General features: G+C 40.1%; 2 protein-coding genes across 4 annotated transcripts in view; both read left to right on the plus strand.

Annotated features, from left to right (window-relative positions):
• Positions 1-711: 711 nt before the first annotated feature.
• rnaset2 (ribonuclease T2) lies at positions 712-7,743 on the plus strand. 2 transcript variants are annotated; one of them, XM_042064885.1, is made up of 11 exons: positions 733-847; positions 1,720-1,764; positions 2,086-2,161; positions 2,255-2,306; positions 2,748-2,797; positions 3,337-3,394; positions 3,490-3,554; positions 3,885-3,998; positions 4,138-4,183; positions 5,228-5,302; positions 6,036-7,743. In XM_042064885.1, exons 3-11 carry the CDS (start codon positions 2,094-2,096, stop codon positions 6,243-6,245), a joined length of 738 nt encoding a protein of 245 aa, XP_041920819.1. In that variant the 5' UTR covers positions 733-847; positions 1,720-1,764; positions 2,086-2,093; the 3' UTR covers positions 6,246-7,743. The 2 variants fall into 2 exon arrangements, with proteins under 2 accessions (XP_041920818.1, XP_041920819.1); XM_042064884.1 differs by lacking the exon at positions 1,720-1,764 and having other exon boundaries at positions 712-847.
• A 1,445-nt stretch (positions 7,744-9,188) lies between these two features.
• The window catches only part of rps6ka2 (ribosomal protein S6 kinase, polypeptide 2), a 30,897-nt gene continuing 24,435 nt past the window's right edge, over positions 9,189-15,650 (plus strand). Inside the window, exon 1 of one of the 2 annotated variants that reach the window (XM_042064883.1) lies at positions 9,189-9,235. In XM_042064883.1, coding sequence (XP_041920817.1) covers positions 9,233-9,235 — 3 coding nt within the window. In that variant the 5' untranslated portion in view covers positions 9,189-9,232. Of the gene's footprint in view, positions 9,236-12,581; positions 13,138-15,650 lie in introns of those variants that run through there. The other variant, XM_042064882.1, reaches the window with a different exon arrangement.

Genomic DNA, 15,650 nt, shown 5'->3' on the forward strand with positions numbered 1-15,650 from the left:
CGAAAATCAGTTTGTTGCCTCAGGGAACTTTCTGACACAAAGTGGTTGGACACTGCAGACCACTCAAATTGAAGCTATCCTATTGAAGGACCATTGGCTAATTTACCGAACACCTTTTGGAGACTGGTGGGTTATAAATTGCGCACGTGCATTGACGCGCACGACTGCAGGCTACAGCAAAATTACAAAATATATTTCAAACCTCAAAACCTGGGCTACTGTAGGCCTAGGCTATACACTTTGCGGAACTTTCATACCCCACAAAGAGATATTTAATTTTGCGAAATTTCCTTTGAGTTAGACTACGATTCCTTAGCAGTGGACTTTGAGACAACACAAAACTGAACTTGATCCAAGCTATTTTTACATACAGTAGAGTGATATCTTACTGGTTCTTAAGTTTAGCAGAGACTCTGATGTTAATCTCAAGCCTATGTCAATTTAAGTAATTATGGGTTTGACGAAATGATTTAGCCTACTAACCTAGGCTACCTGAGACTGATCGCCAATCGCCAAGTTTTGGTTTTAGAGTAGGACAATGCCTACTATTGTCACTTTGTAACAATCACACCTTAAGTTTTAAACGTTGATATTTTTTTTCTTCTTCTAACGAATTAAAGCAAAGTAATTTAGCCTAATAATAAAGTCTGATTAAAGTCGGGTGGCTCAAATGCAATACGTCTACTCGTGACGTTTGGAAGTCACATGACTACTTTTGCACTTGCACTCACTCGCTGTGAATATATCTATTCAGACTTGTGTTGTGTTGCGACTTGTTGTGAGAGCAAGCAAGAAGTTGTGGTCTCTGGTGCAAGACACAAGGCTAACGATAATCCGGCAAAAACAGGTATAAAGCACATTTGATTAGACTTTTAACACATATAACGTTGAGTCACATGTTTGACAGCTGGCAGACTAGCGAGCGGCTTTTGTTGTTGTAGTGATCTTGTTTACAGCTGGCTAGCATAGCATAGCTAGGGAAGTCTTAACCGCATCCGTGCTTTTCCCTCAGACTATGCTAATATTACTTTAAACCTCACTTTTTTACAGGGAGTATGTTTGTTTGACTGTGTCTAAGTTAGCTGGCTCATTTTATCTGTCTAACAAGATCATAGAAACGTCAGTCTTCTTCTGATGCTTAAAAATAACGTTATCCTAGATAATCTAGCCTTATTAAAAAGAGGAAAGCAGTTAACCTTTTACCTTCTAGCTATGGGTTTAACAGCTGTGTGTGAAGTAGTTAGCTTGGGCTATGTAGTTAGTCTAACTTGGTGTATTACTGTCTGCGTTGTGCCCTATTTTATACAGTCTATGTTTGTGCTGTGAGATTCAGTCAACAGCCAGATTGCTCAATCCTAGGCTATTTATTCAGACAAGAGAGAGGTCAGACACATTGTATCAAAACTAGGTTTGCAAAACTCCGTGAAATTTCAAAGTTGGGAACTTTCCATGGGAATTAATGCGGATGGGAATACATGGGAAATTAGCAAAATGGGAGGTTTGCCTTTTACATGGATGTATGCCTAGTTGGGGGAAATGCAGCATGATCTTGGTTAAAGCAACCACATTTAATGCAAATTCAGTTAAATTTCTAACCTGCACTGTGCACTTCTTAATTACATGCACACAGCATATTAACTAATGTTACTTACTTCAGGTCTATTGAAGTCACACACCCTCCATCACATGCAAAGATAATTTGTGAATTCTGCACACTAGGTCTCTTGAAGCCACACTGCTGCATTTGAGCCCAAGCCCAGTCACGTACGTTTTGATATTATTAGGGTATGGTATTAACTAGCAAATACTGGATAAAAAATGTATATTGTATATTTATACAGTGCAGCAAATATGCTAGATTTAAGCTCGCTAACACAGTTGCATGACAATTTATTCCAACTTGGAATATTGTAAATGGTTAAAAATGAAATGCGTAATGGGTAAAAATAAAATTGCTGAAATTGTCAACATTGCCCAGCTTAACTTCCCATGGAAAGTATCTGGAAAGTTTCCTGAAATGTTCTGTCCCTTTGCAACTCCTAATCAAAACAGATAGTAGTTAACGTTATGTTCAACATTTCACAGGGTTTAAAATGAGAGCGATTGCACTTGTGACACTTCTGTTCCTCGCATATGGCCTGGTGACCCCCTTTTACCTCCAGTAAGTCGTCTTGCGCTAAGAAAACACTTCAGTATTACTGTACTGTCATGTGTTACTGACTGATGGTGACACTTTTTATTTATTTTTTTGCAGACCATGGAGCAAGATTACTCTGACTCTCCATTGGCCACAAACATTCTGTGAAGTATGTAGTGATTTGTGTGTTTGTTTCCATAAGATCTCTTATGTTGTACAAAGTGTTTGCATAATGTGCTGATGTTTTTGTAAGTCTCCACTGTGGCTCTGGTCTGGTACCCATGTTGTATTAACTTTTACTTTTTTTAAAATAAGGGAATTTTAAAACCAGTTTAGTTCTGGTCTCAGTAATAAACAGTGACGTGATCTGCTGATACGGTCAGATTCGTAATCACTAACAACTATATATTATAATACATATACAGCCAAAGCTAAGCTATGTTATCCTTTATCTGAAAATCTGTGTGAAAATGATTGCCTTAAAAGTGTATGCTAGTCAAATTATTTTAACAATAACACTGTGCCATCTTTCCCATTTAGTATTTATGAACAAAAATGTAGTTCAATGTATTCGATATGCATGACCAGTTCCTAAACTTCTAACTTTCAGACGGCACACTGCAAACAACACTTCAAATACTGGACTTTGCATGGACTTTGGTAAGAAGATACGATGACATAATTAATCAGATTCAGTAATCATGTTCACAGTAATTTGGCAGTAATAATTATGTGAATATGCTTACATGTACTGTACATTCACATCTGGTAATCCACTTTCTACGGCATGACTGTGGTCTAGTGATTAGGGATCTTGGCCTCTTATTGGAACTTCAGAAGGCTGTTTGTTGAGAGTCAATTGGGTATCACGCTCCAAACCAAGGCCGGCCAGGTGTGGTAGTTCCAACGTGAATTACTACAGTCAAACCAGGATGAACTCACACACACCAAACACTGATGATTTAATTAAGTTGACTTGTTTAATAAAAAAATGGTATAAAGTGCTACCCAGTGAAAAGTCCAAAACGTTTTCGGTTTCAGACCGTCACTAGCACTGTTATCAACGTACCACTGAGCAAGGCATGTAATCCATAGTTGCTCCTGGGGGTGGCTGTCAGTTGCTCTGGATAAGAGTGTGAGCTAAATGAGAAATGTAAAGTAATAATATACTTGTTTCTATGTCTTACTTTGATATACAGGCCAAACACAGGCATGGATTGTAACAACACATGGAAATTCAATATGAGTGAAATACAGGTAATCTTATTGGATGGGTTGTGCATCTTCTTTACACTGATTTTTTTTCTTTACCGTTTTAATCCTTTTTTAATGCCATTGATGGTGTTTTTCAGGACCTAAAGCCAGATATGGATAAATACTGGCCAAATCTTCTACATCCGACCTCTGTTCAGTTTTGGTATGTCAATAATGACCATGACTAGAGTGAAATTAGTAGACAACAATTTCATAATGGTGTGCGGTATCACTGTGCCGCATCATAATGGACATTGTTATTACCATGAGCTAGATTTAAAAGTGTCATTTTTACATGTATCATTATAGTAATCGTAGGATTGTGGACATTACTTGTGGACATTACTTGTCTACTTGTCCAACTCTAAACTCATGCTGATCCACAAAAAAACAGATCATGGCCAGAACCAGCAGGCACCTATTGAGGTGAATTCTGTATTCATCTTGAATACACTGTATCAACAGCTGCTTGTCTCTATGTATTTTCAATTAGGAGTTACGAATGGCATAAACATGGAACGTGTGCTACATCAGTGGAGTCTCTTAACAGTCAGCATAAATACTTCAGCAAAGCTCTTGAACTGTACAAACAGTTTGACCTCACTAAGTAAGTACACTAAAGACTGTATAGACCATTACTAGAGTTAATAGATCAAGAAGTAGTGTGGATTTGATGGATGGATGTTTTTGATGAGTTACAAAACCAGTTTTAACTGTTTTCCTTCTTTGTTTGTTTGTTTTCTCAGCACCCTGAAAAATGCTGGTATTGAGCCTTCAGAGCAGAATTACCAGGTAAATATGGGCTACAGCAGAATAAACCGTATTATATATTATATTAAAATAGTCACAGCATATTATTTAATGGAAATGCATGTTGAATCTATACAAAAAGCAAAAGGTTGTCTTCTTTATTCAAGTGCGAGTTGTCAGCAAGATATGTGTAAAGGTTTGAACAAATCAGTCAGTTGAGGATCATGATGGCTTCAGATATTGAAAAGTGTGTGTGTGTGTGTGTGTGTGTGTGTGTGTGTGTGTGTTGAAATTAAATCTGTTGAGTGTGTTTGGTTGGTACATCATGTGTGTGTGGACAAGACTTTGCCGGAACCACAGTGTGACTTCACAGTGTTGTTTCATAGCCTGTGACTTCCTGCAAAGCATGAGCCCACAGAGCAAAGCCTCGTGTCTTATCTCGCAACTCCAGAGCTGTAGCCCTGCTCCGGCTTCGTTGCTCGTTTCTTTTCACAAGGGATCAATGACCTGAACTGACTGGATTGATGAGGGCATTCTGGCTCTCATCCTGCTTAGCAAACCAGTGGTCTAATACTGCTGCTGTATAAAATATAAATTAAAACTGTTTGGTTGGCGAAGTGTGTGTGTGTGTGTGTGTGTTATGGAAATTGTATCCAGTGTGGATCCAGAGAGTGTTCTTTTTCTAAGGACTTGAAGCACAATGTGAGCACTGAACATGCACTGTTGAATTTCTGCCTCATGCCACTACAGTATCTGTGTTGGCATGGCAGATACAAGCATAGAGCCTATGAATGGCTCCCCAAAGAGTATGAATAGGCCAAGCTTAAAGCATATTCGTTAGATTAGGCATACTGAATGCACAACATAGTCAAGGTGTGCTTTCATACCAAATCTGTGACAACAGATTGTAGAAAGAGAGCTGCATCCTGAAAGTTCAAATGTGAGAAATGTTGAAAATTGTGTGTGTGGGTGGGTGGGTGGTTGTGTGTGCAAAGTAGTTGATTGGCACAGGAATCTGTCTAAATGTGTGTGCTGGTTAATTGCTGTGTAAGTCTGTATTGATATATGCACATTCACTCTCTTCAGTTTGATGACATCGAACGTTGCATTTGGCAGCATTTTGGTGCCCAACCAAAGATTCAGTGTGTTGCATCAACCAAGGTACAAATTATTGTGATTCATTAAATGTAATTGTCTAAAACAAGATATAAACTATTCATCTATGGACAGTATGTATTTATTTATTTGTTTCTTCCAGAAATTCTTTAACACGGGTCAAAATCTGTGTTAAAGGTGCTCTAAGCGATGCCACGCGTTTTTTAGGCTAAAACATTTTATGTCATTTACTGCAAACAGCACCTAACTAACCGCTAGCTGTTTGTGTCCTGAACTGTAAAAAGACGCGACCTCTGTGGACAGCCCAGGCTCCAAGAACGGCAACAAAAACAACCTGGGCAAACCTAGCCCATGAAAACATAACGAACTGTTCTAGCAAATCACAGATGAGATGCGCGTTTAGGAGAGTTCCAATTGCACGGGAGCAGCACGGGAGGGAGGGGGAGGAAGCAGGAAGCAGCGAGCTAGCTCTCTGGTGAAAGTCAACAGAAGTGACGTTGCCCAGCATCGCTTAGAACCCCTTTAAGATTATAGTAACTTCTTACTAGCTAACAGTATACAGCCATGCCCATTAATTTCTATATGTTTCAAAATGCCACATCATCAACCTTAAAAATGAATCCAGATTGTATCCGATGATGATGGTGGTTGTTATTATTATTATTATTATTATTATTATTATTATTAATTTATCCATTCATTCATATTCATATTACTCTTTCATCAATTCATTATATATTCATAAATATATCATTGTTATTTATTTATGTGTTTGTAGGGTGAGCATGTTCAGGTATTGGGCCAGGTTGAAATCTGCTTGAACAGGGACTTCATGCCTATTGCCTGCGAGAAGTCAAAGGAAGACCTGTGGAGCCGAGTCAATGACGTTCTCCTGAATCGCTTCAGTGCGCCCTCACCATTCCATGTCTGTGACTTTGGCACGCCTGTGCATTATCCAGTGGTAACAGAAAACAAAACAAGACATTAAAGTTCCTCTTTAAGGGCTAATGACGAAGTAGTGGTTTAGAGGATTTGACCTATTCATCGGTTTGTGTTTGACTTCTCTTAATTGTGGTTTTGGTGGTAAAAATCACATTTCCTCTTTTCTTTAAAATGCTCTGCTGGTCAGTATCACAATCAGTGTCTTATTCTCATTTTGCCACGACACAAAGTGTATGTCATTGACGAGTCGGCTCAATACACCCACATGCCACATGATGGGTATTGTTCAAGCACGAGAACTTTGTTGATAGGCTTTTTTTGAGCTTTGCCTACCATTTCACTAAGGGCCTTTAGTCTCTTTCTTGCTCTCTCTCTCTCTATCCAACTGCTTCGCCCTCTCTCCTTTTCTGTCCTCTCCGTCTTTAAAACTCTGGTGGCCTGCCACAGTTTTAAACATTAATGAGCAACTATGAATAAGCAGCTTTTTGCTGGACATCAAACAAAATGGACCCCCATTTCACTTCCACCGATTTTGAAAAAGGTAGAGGTCACCCTCAGGGGAGAAGTAGTGCTGTCTGTGTTACATTTGAAGATATACAGTATAAGTGCTTCTATTCATTTATTGCTATTTCTTATAGTAATTTTTAGAATGCAATTTTGGAGTTAGGATTAGGCTCTACAAATTAGGATGGTATTTTCACTGGGAGGGTTGTTGAAGAGAAATCTCCAGACTCTTGTAACTTTATGTTCTTATTTCCCATTATTTGACATTAGCAACTTCTGTATTCTTCATGGTAGTAGAATTCTGTATGAGGGTAAGGGATGAACGGTATACTTGTCCCTACTATGCACTGATAGTTAAGCATTCAATGAGAACTGTGAGGAAGTTTATTTCTTTTTTTTTACTTTTAATTTTACTACTTTACATTTCTCTTGAATTAGTATTGCATTCTAACTTAACATATTTCCCCACAGAATTGTTTCTATAATTAGCTTTAGCAACTACTTACATTTATTGTGTAGTTCTGAGTGGCATTTGGAGAAGACTGGTGGTTGTGGCGTAGAATGACATAGTAAATCATCCAAGCCAGCCAGCTAAATGCTTTGATGGTACTCCACGCTCAAGCAGAGTATTTTATTTTTGACTCCATCTGTGTTTGCTTATATGCTACTTTTATCTTTAATTTCTTTTTATTTCAGGTTTTATACGTTTTATAATTTGCACACTTGCAATTTGTCATTGATCCTCTTTTCTTGTATGTACATGTTGTGACCACTGGGGGTCAGCATTTGTTTGCTTAAAGGTTCTCTCACTACTGTAGTAGAGAGAGGAGCAGACCTGAGTTGTTATGTTGTTATGCATTGTTGTTTGTTATGTAATTGTCTAACACTACAATAATACAGAAATTGGAATTGGTCATTTTCATAAATCAGCATTATAATGTGTGAATCATGTTTTGGAGATAATCAACTGGATTTTAGCACTTTTCTATTGCAATGTCTATTTGAATGATAAAAAACAATAAAAAAAAAAAAAAACCTTACATGCCCTCCTTGTCCTCCAAATTCAGACTTTTTGTTATGAAGATGAATGTTACACAATGCAGAGAATACTACATCCTCCAGTGTTGCTAGTGTGAGATTAGTTTGTCTGCCCATCCCATGTTTGAAGGCTCAAGCAGTAGATGGCTAAAAAGGTCCCCATAATGTATCTGTGTGTCCTATTGTTAAAGGTAGTTTGAAAAGAGAACCCTGCTAAAGCACAGCATGATTTGCACTCTCCCATTGTGCCCTTCATTCCTCATATTAACAGTCTACCTTGAGCCCAAAAGATTTATGGACAGCTAAACTACACGGAACATTGCACTATTTTTAGATTGAGCCATCCACTGCTCAGTGTACCTAGAGAGTGTTAAGGATCACATTAATCAATCAAATACAGCACGGAGGTCATTTTGTTAATAGAATGCATGTACATACTCTCTGCCAGAGCATTTGACATACAGTAGATATATATGTGTAAACAATAAACACTGCATGGTGGGCTTCATGTCAGGTGATTTGTTGATGCTCTATTTTCGGCTTGTTTTATACCAACATGTACATGTATTAACAGAGTGCCGTATGATCACATTTTTCAATTCATTTTTTGTTGTAGAAATGGCAAGGTCCTGTTGTGTATGTGTAGCCACCTTTATTCTGTCCATGTTGCGTGTAGCTGCAGAACACTTGCAGTGTCAGCATTAAAACCTCTCCATATTGTCAAGTCATGCTATCAGAGAGGTGCTATTGGAGTATATGTACTTCATGATGTGTAGAGCCCTTCACAGTGCTTACTCAAGCGTTCCTATGAATATCACATTTAGGTTGATCTGCACTGAATGTGCAAACGGCCTGACTCTTAGCTAGTGCGACAGCATGACAATGGCAACGCTGCTTCACTGGTTCTTAATGAGGGGCACGCTCCACTAGAAACACTCTTCTTCCTCTCTGCCCTCTGCCCTCTCTCTTTCACTCTTTTTGCTCTCATCTTCTCTCCTCCCTTTTTGATACCACTAGAATGTCTCATATCCTAAAGACAAGAGGGCCAGTATGGGATTGGTAGCTCTACTGAAGCCCTGATGGCCTTGACATTTCTTTATGGATGGTCCTTATTCAGTCAAGACCGTGTGTTTGCTACAACAAGCTTTTAAGCCCACATGTATTGATGGGAGCAGGTCGGGCAGATAATAATTTAGGACTTCAGGCAATTCCTGCCTACCCTTCCTTCTAAGTCCTCTCCTTTAGACGGTCCATATCTGGAGTGGAGATTTAAGGTCCTGTGCAGCCTTTCTTCACCCTTTGGAGAGATCAGCCATGAGTCACCAGCATCCCTCCAGAGGGCTTGTGGGAAATGAACGTCTGAGTCTGGAGTCTGGAACGTCTGAGACAGTCTGTGAAGACATGGACACATTATCTGTGGATAGTGCCTTTGCCTCACTTACTGAAGATGAGAATCCACCTGAACCTGCTCAAGATCTCGTACCATCACCAATGGTACGTCTGTGTGTGTGTGTGTGTGTGTCTGAGTTGGTGGGGGGGGGGGGGGGCAAGTATGCCTTGCCATTATTCTACAGGTAAAGATTTAGTCTAGCACAGATAGAAAGTTGCAGTATGTGAGATTGGGACCTAAACAACACAACAACACAAGAAATTGTGCGGAAACTACTCTGTTCCTCTGGGTTTACTCTATTGAACTAAATTCATATTAGTTATGTAATATGTGTATTCCTGAAATTACCCTTGCTAGTGAAGAGCTGTTTTTGTCATGTAATGTCATGATAAACCCGCAATTATGACCATGTTATGAAATATGGGAAATACAGTACTACTGTACACAATGAAGTCAGTCCAATTATTCCAGAGGGTGTCCTCAAAGTCAAGTCAACCTCCGGTAATCCCCTGAGGCCGAGTAGTAATGCAGTCTCAAAGTAAATTGCAAAGGACTTTCTCAATGCAGATTTTAATTACACAACTGTGCGGAAATGACATCATGCCTTAGAGATTCTTTATTTACAGTTGTTCCCATCACTGCAACACAGAGGTCATGTGTCATGTGTTGGTAAGTTTGCTTTATAGTGTCATAGTTCCATGATTGATGGGAAACATCACTAGCTTGGCCTGCTTTATAGACTCCAAAGCAGTCTAGATAAGAGTTCAAATAAGATAAGCTTTCAATATGTGATTATTAAACTACTTTGTTTTGAAGTTACTCAAAACTCAAGTAAAACCCCACTTTTAAAGTCATTCTCTTCAAGTAAGATAACCTTAAGAAACTTAATGCCGTGGCTAACACCCTGCCCCCCCCCCCAAAAAAAAAGTCAGAAACGTGGTAGGCCTACTGGGCACCCTATTTATTATATCTTATACGTTGAAAAGCCATTCAACTAAATTCACAAAACTGTAAATAGCATATATTCTTGTGTCATAAAACAAGTCATCTTAGCTGGTGTGAGAGACAGTTTATTCACCAGAGTGAATGACCTCAGCTCCACAGAGCACCACAGCTCATCACTGACTTTCTTCTTTCATGAAATGTGGAGAGAATACATTTCTTAGAACTAGAACCGATTGCCTAAAGGCAGAATAAAAAGAGCATATAGCACTTAATTCATTTCCATTAATGCGTTTCACCCAGAGGAAGGGCAGTATGAATCATTTGGTGAACCATCAGTGTGACTCAGTGCTCGGTACTGACCACTCTTATACATCAACACACTGGTATGCCATTTAGAGACAACTAGTACAGTCAGTCAATACAGGCAATCTGTAGCTGGTAAATGGGGTTGGGGGGTATGGGGAGGGGTGTGGTGGCACCATTAGGAACACTTATATAACTCCAGCCACTAGATCCCTAGATTGCTGTCAGCAGTGTTAATTGTGCTAATTGTTTTTACATTGTATGCAGAGTACTGCAGGGCTGCTGCAGAGTGTTATGTAATAGGTGGTATTTTGCCTTCCATTGCAAACTTAGTTTGAAACTTTCAATTCAAGTGTAGATCTAGAAGTCACAACTGATCTTGGGGCTGTCAGTGAGAGTGGTGGACCATGCAGTGGGCAGTGCATTGGAAACTTCAGAATATGCAAAAATGACGTGTTAGGATTAAGGATTGGAAAATATGGATGGGATTTCAGATGGTACTTGAGAGGGAACATGATAAATTATGTTTGGTGTTTTGGTAGCAGGCTTGTGCAAAATTCCAAATTTTAGAATGGGTCTCCATTCAATTCATGAATTGGAATTTTAATTGAATTGGCTCCGCCCCAAAGGAAGTGGAATTTGAATTTGAATTGGAAATTGAATTTGAATTGGAATTGAAATTGGGTGGTCGAACCCCGACCAGTAGGCACGGCTGAAGTGCCCTTGAGCAAGGCACCTAACCCCTCACTGCTCCCCGAGCGCCGCTGTTGCAGCTCACTGCACCGGGATTAGTGTGTGCTTCACCTCACTGTGTGTACACTGTGTGCTGTGTGTGTTTCACTAATTCACGGATTGGGATAAATGCAGAGACCAAATTTCCCTCACGGGATCAAAAGAGTATATATACTTATACTTATACTTATACTTATACTTATACTTATACTTATACTTACTGAATGGCAGGAAGTGGAATTAAATTCATGGAAGTGCAAAGCAATTCCACAGTCAATTCCACAGCAATTCCACAGTCCCTATATTATCCAACATCAGTGTGTACTTCACACCATGCTGTAAAAAAGTGAGCCTTTGGATTCACTTTAGACACACCAACAGACTATGCAGACAGCAAACTGTGATTCAAGGCTGGCTTAGACGGTCAGGCCAGGTCATCCCCCATCTAAGTGGATCACAACCTTTTGGCAGGAACATCTCCAGGCAAGTAGTACAAACATGGTAGCCTATGTGTTGGGATATGCTATGCAGCAACAGCATATCTACCACATTTTCTTCCGGAGTTTTTAAAACAAAAGGAGGTCGTTTCATTTGTTGTTAAATAAACACACCGTTATGAAGTCCTGTTATGAAGTACTCTGATTTTACCACTAGGTGTCACTCTAAGTACGGAGGTGCCATAGCCGTATACGGCTCTGGGAGGTGCCTTTACCTCTCTCTCCCTCCCTCCAAGTCTCTCCCTCCCTGTCTCTGTATGTGTGTGTTAAAGCAGACGTGGGTAATGAGTAGTATCTGGGTGATAAGATGTTTCATTGAAATATTAGAGTTGAGACTATTAGGTTTTTGGCTCTTGTGGTAGGTCTATATGCTTGGCTATTCCTAATTAAAATTCAATTAATGATGCTACAGCAGTAAGAAATGTTGCCTAAATTTCCTTTGGGTTTAGTAAAGTATCTATCTATCTTCTTTCAGTTCATATTTTGGTTCATAGATGTTGAAGAGTAGCACTCAAGTGGGCTACGGATCGCCTAGTGTATTGAGTACTAAATGAATGAACTCCAGTGAATCTTTTAAAGGCCATTTTCGACGACACCTCAGAAAAAGTGTCTTGTTGGTTAAACAATGCCTCGAAACATCATGCAAAAATCGAGGTGTGGGTGACTGGCCGGCCGGACGTGCCCACATGGTTGTTTTTGCTATATTCCGCCAAACCTAAACTACTCTGATCACTAATCTTATTGGATACCTCTCGGTGGCACTAATCCGCTGTTTAAATAGCAGGTTTTTCCTTTGACTATACGTTTTGTATACGACCACGTTCCTCAATACGTTACTAAACGTTGCGCATCGTTCCCCTAGAATACGTGGAAATTACGCATAGCACTATGTATGATAGACACGGCAGGTGTTCCAGCAGGTATTTTATCACGACTAACTCGTTGGTATCCCCGTGAGTTCTGTGAGCTGCATTGCCGTCGCTGATTCGTTCAGGGATTCCTTCGTGGCTTATGGTGGGAGTTCTCAACCACGGTTAGCATGCGGTGTAGCTGGGGCTTAATTGGATGCTGGTAATACTTTTGGGAGGGAGTGGAGTGTTAGCTCACATTGCAATTGCAAGTAGAGCAGAGCCCATGCACACAAGGGAGTGAGGTACTGTATGTGCTGGGGACAGCGCCTGTCAACCGACTCCAGCGGCACAGGCAATCGAATGCACCGTGTTGTAGCAAGGACAGGTCAAATCAGTCTACGCTCACCCATCTGCATGGTTTGTTTGGCGGTTTGTTATCTCCCTCATAATTCAGAATTATGGATTAGAGGGGGTGACTGAGAAGCAACAGTAAATCCGCCCATTGTTGTGCGCTGATCTGGATTTAGGTGCAGGACAAAGATAAATTGCTATTAGAGGCTAGAGGACAGAACTGGGACAATGGACACCAGCATGCGGAAATTTACAGTTAGAAGATGGTTCTCCGTGTATCTTCGCAAGAAGTCAAGATCCAAGAGCGCAAGTCTATGCAAATTAGAGGTTAGTATCACTTTATTATTGTTTTGGATATGGCACTTCTTGTGTGCAGCGCCACCGAGGTTTTCACTCGTGCTTGTCTCTCACCTTCAAGTACGCGTGCTTTTACTGCACTGGAATGGCTATATATGCGGCCACTCAGCCTGTGGAATCTGCTAGATTGTGTGAAGTGAACTGTCCAAAGCGCAGGCCACTCCATAAACAACATAAACTATTCTTGAGGCCACATACTTGTGTGGCTATTTTAGAGCATTTGGGCTTTATTTCCCCGTTGACCACAGTGACATCAAAACATCGGCAAGCATGGTGATGCATGCACACTCCTTACTGACAGGAGTAGTGAATAGCCTATGACAATTGCTGATAGTTCAAAGAAGTATTGCATCCAGGGTATGTTTTTAAACACATAACATTTACTTCAACCAACTTTGTCTGTAATGATTTTTGATATGTATACATTTGTTTTTGTTTGAAAGCGTCCTAGATGTACACCTTGGACTATCTTTATTCCCTATGAATTTATGCTCATGGTTTATGATTGCTCTATGCTGGTTTGTGGATTCCCCCTCTCTCTTCTCGACCACAACAACTGTCATGTTGATTTCTTTAGGAAGTGCACAGAGATTGTGACATTCACCTCTGTCATCTCTCCTGCTGACTCTGGCCAGTCACACATCCACAGGCTAAGATGAGATGACATACCTGTACTAGGGCATTAAAAGTTGAGACTTCAAAAATGGTATAAACATTCTCAACCGCCTCCCCAACATGGCAGACTTGACCTATGTGTCCTCTCCATATGATGTTTACTCTTGGGTTTTTTTTCACTGACTGCAACATCTTTTATCTATTGTCAGTATTTGCCAGCCAGAGAGCATCATTAAACTGAGTCCAGATGTGAAAGGCAAATGATTCACTGATTCACTGTCCAGCCCAGGGTTCTCAGCAGTATGAGCTGCATGTACCTTCCAGTCCACTTATAGGTTTAATATGGCCCTACATGTGCTTGTCATATTTAATCTCCCTTCATGCTCTCCAGTGTATTCAAGAGCTGAGTACTGGCATCTTTTATACAAGGATACGAGGATACAAGGAAGTTTATTGTCACATGCATATAGTTACTGGAAGTAAGAAATGCAGTGAAATTATGTCTGGTGTCAGCCTATTTGTGCATTTTAGGGGGGGGGGGGGGGGTAAAAAGTGCAGTAGAAGAGGGGTTTAGTAGATTAAGTGGCAAGGGCTGCATAAGAAAGGTGGGGGAGGATTGGGATTGGGGGGGGGGGGCACCAACAAGGAGCACCCAAGAGTGGTATAAAATGTAGGAGGTTAGAGTTGCACAATGCACATAAGTTGTGGTGGTTAGAGTTGCTCTTGTGGTTTCACTGCATCTTGTCCTCTTGTAGAACTAAATCCAAACATATTAGTGCTGAAACAGACACAATACAGTTCAATTGTTCGTTGTTTGTGAAATATTTGTTGTTATTATGGATAAACCCAGATGTGAATAGAAAACACAAACATTAAAAGAGATTCAGGCTTTGTGCTGCACTTTGGAGACACATGTTAGTTATTCAGGACAGATGTTTAATATGAGTGACTGTCAGTGTTGCCTCATCTCTTGACAAATTCAGTATTCATATGTATAGAAGGTGGCAAGAGTGCAAGATTGATGTGTAGTGTAAAGCTTAACCGTATTCTCAATAGGTAGAATAGGGTGCCTGCAACACCATGGCTATGCTCACTAAGAGAGTACACCTGCGGAAAAGACCCTGCTCTACACACAAACGCTCCCTTTACTGTGAGTCACTTTGAATAAGTGTCTACTAAATATACATTTTTAAGGCACTGAATATTAGTAACCATTTGCACAGAATCATGCTGTGCCGTTTAATAACATTACTTTATGATGTCTGGCGTTGCACACTTTTGGTATTTTGTTGTTGTGCCATATCGTTGTGGAAAAAAGACAAAGTATTTTGTGAGGCGGAACCCGTTATAGCCTTGGCTGAGATCAATAAGAAAGATAAAAGAGCCACAGTGGTAATTAGTCTGGCTGGTGGTCTATAGCCTCTCGGGGGTAGGCATAAATAAATAAGTAAATAAATAAATAAAATGAGCGCACATCAAACTGGACAAGGAGAGAAGCTAATTTACTTTCTTCGTAAAAATTGGTTCGGATCAAGTTAAGTTAAGAAAAATCAATGGCTTGAAAATGTCAACAGCTCTAAATAAACTCAACGGGGACAGTGCCTGAAGGGATTTGTATAGGTAGAGGAAACCAGCATAGTGCATCAGCTGCTTATAACATTACTGAAAGAGGAGAGAGGGAGAGAGTTGAAAATGTGCAATAGCATTGTTAGGCAGATGGGAGGAGATAGGCTTTGGTATTTCAATACTTCAACAGATGTGCAGACCTTTACATTCCTATTTGCGTTGGTGTGCTGCAGTGCCTGACGGACACTCATTTTAATTGGGCCTGAAGCATAATCGCACAACCTGGATATCCAGTCTGTAGG

This window comes from Alosa sapidissima, chromosome 16 (assembly GCF_018492685.1).
Source record: "Alosa sapidissima isolate fAloSap1 chromosome 16, fAloSap1.pri, whole genome shotgun sequence".
NCBI lineage: Eukaryota > Metazoa > Chordata > Actinopteri > Clupeiformes > Clupeidae > Alosa > Alosa sapidissima.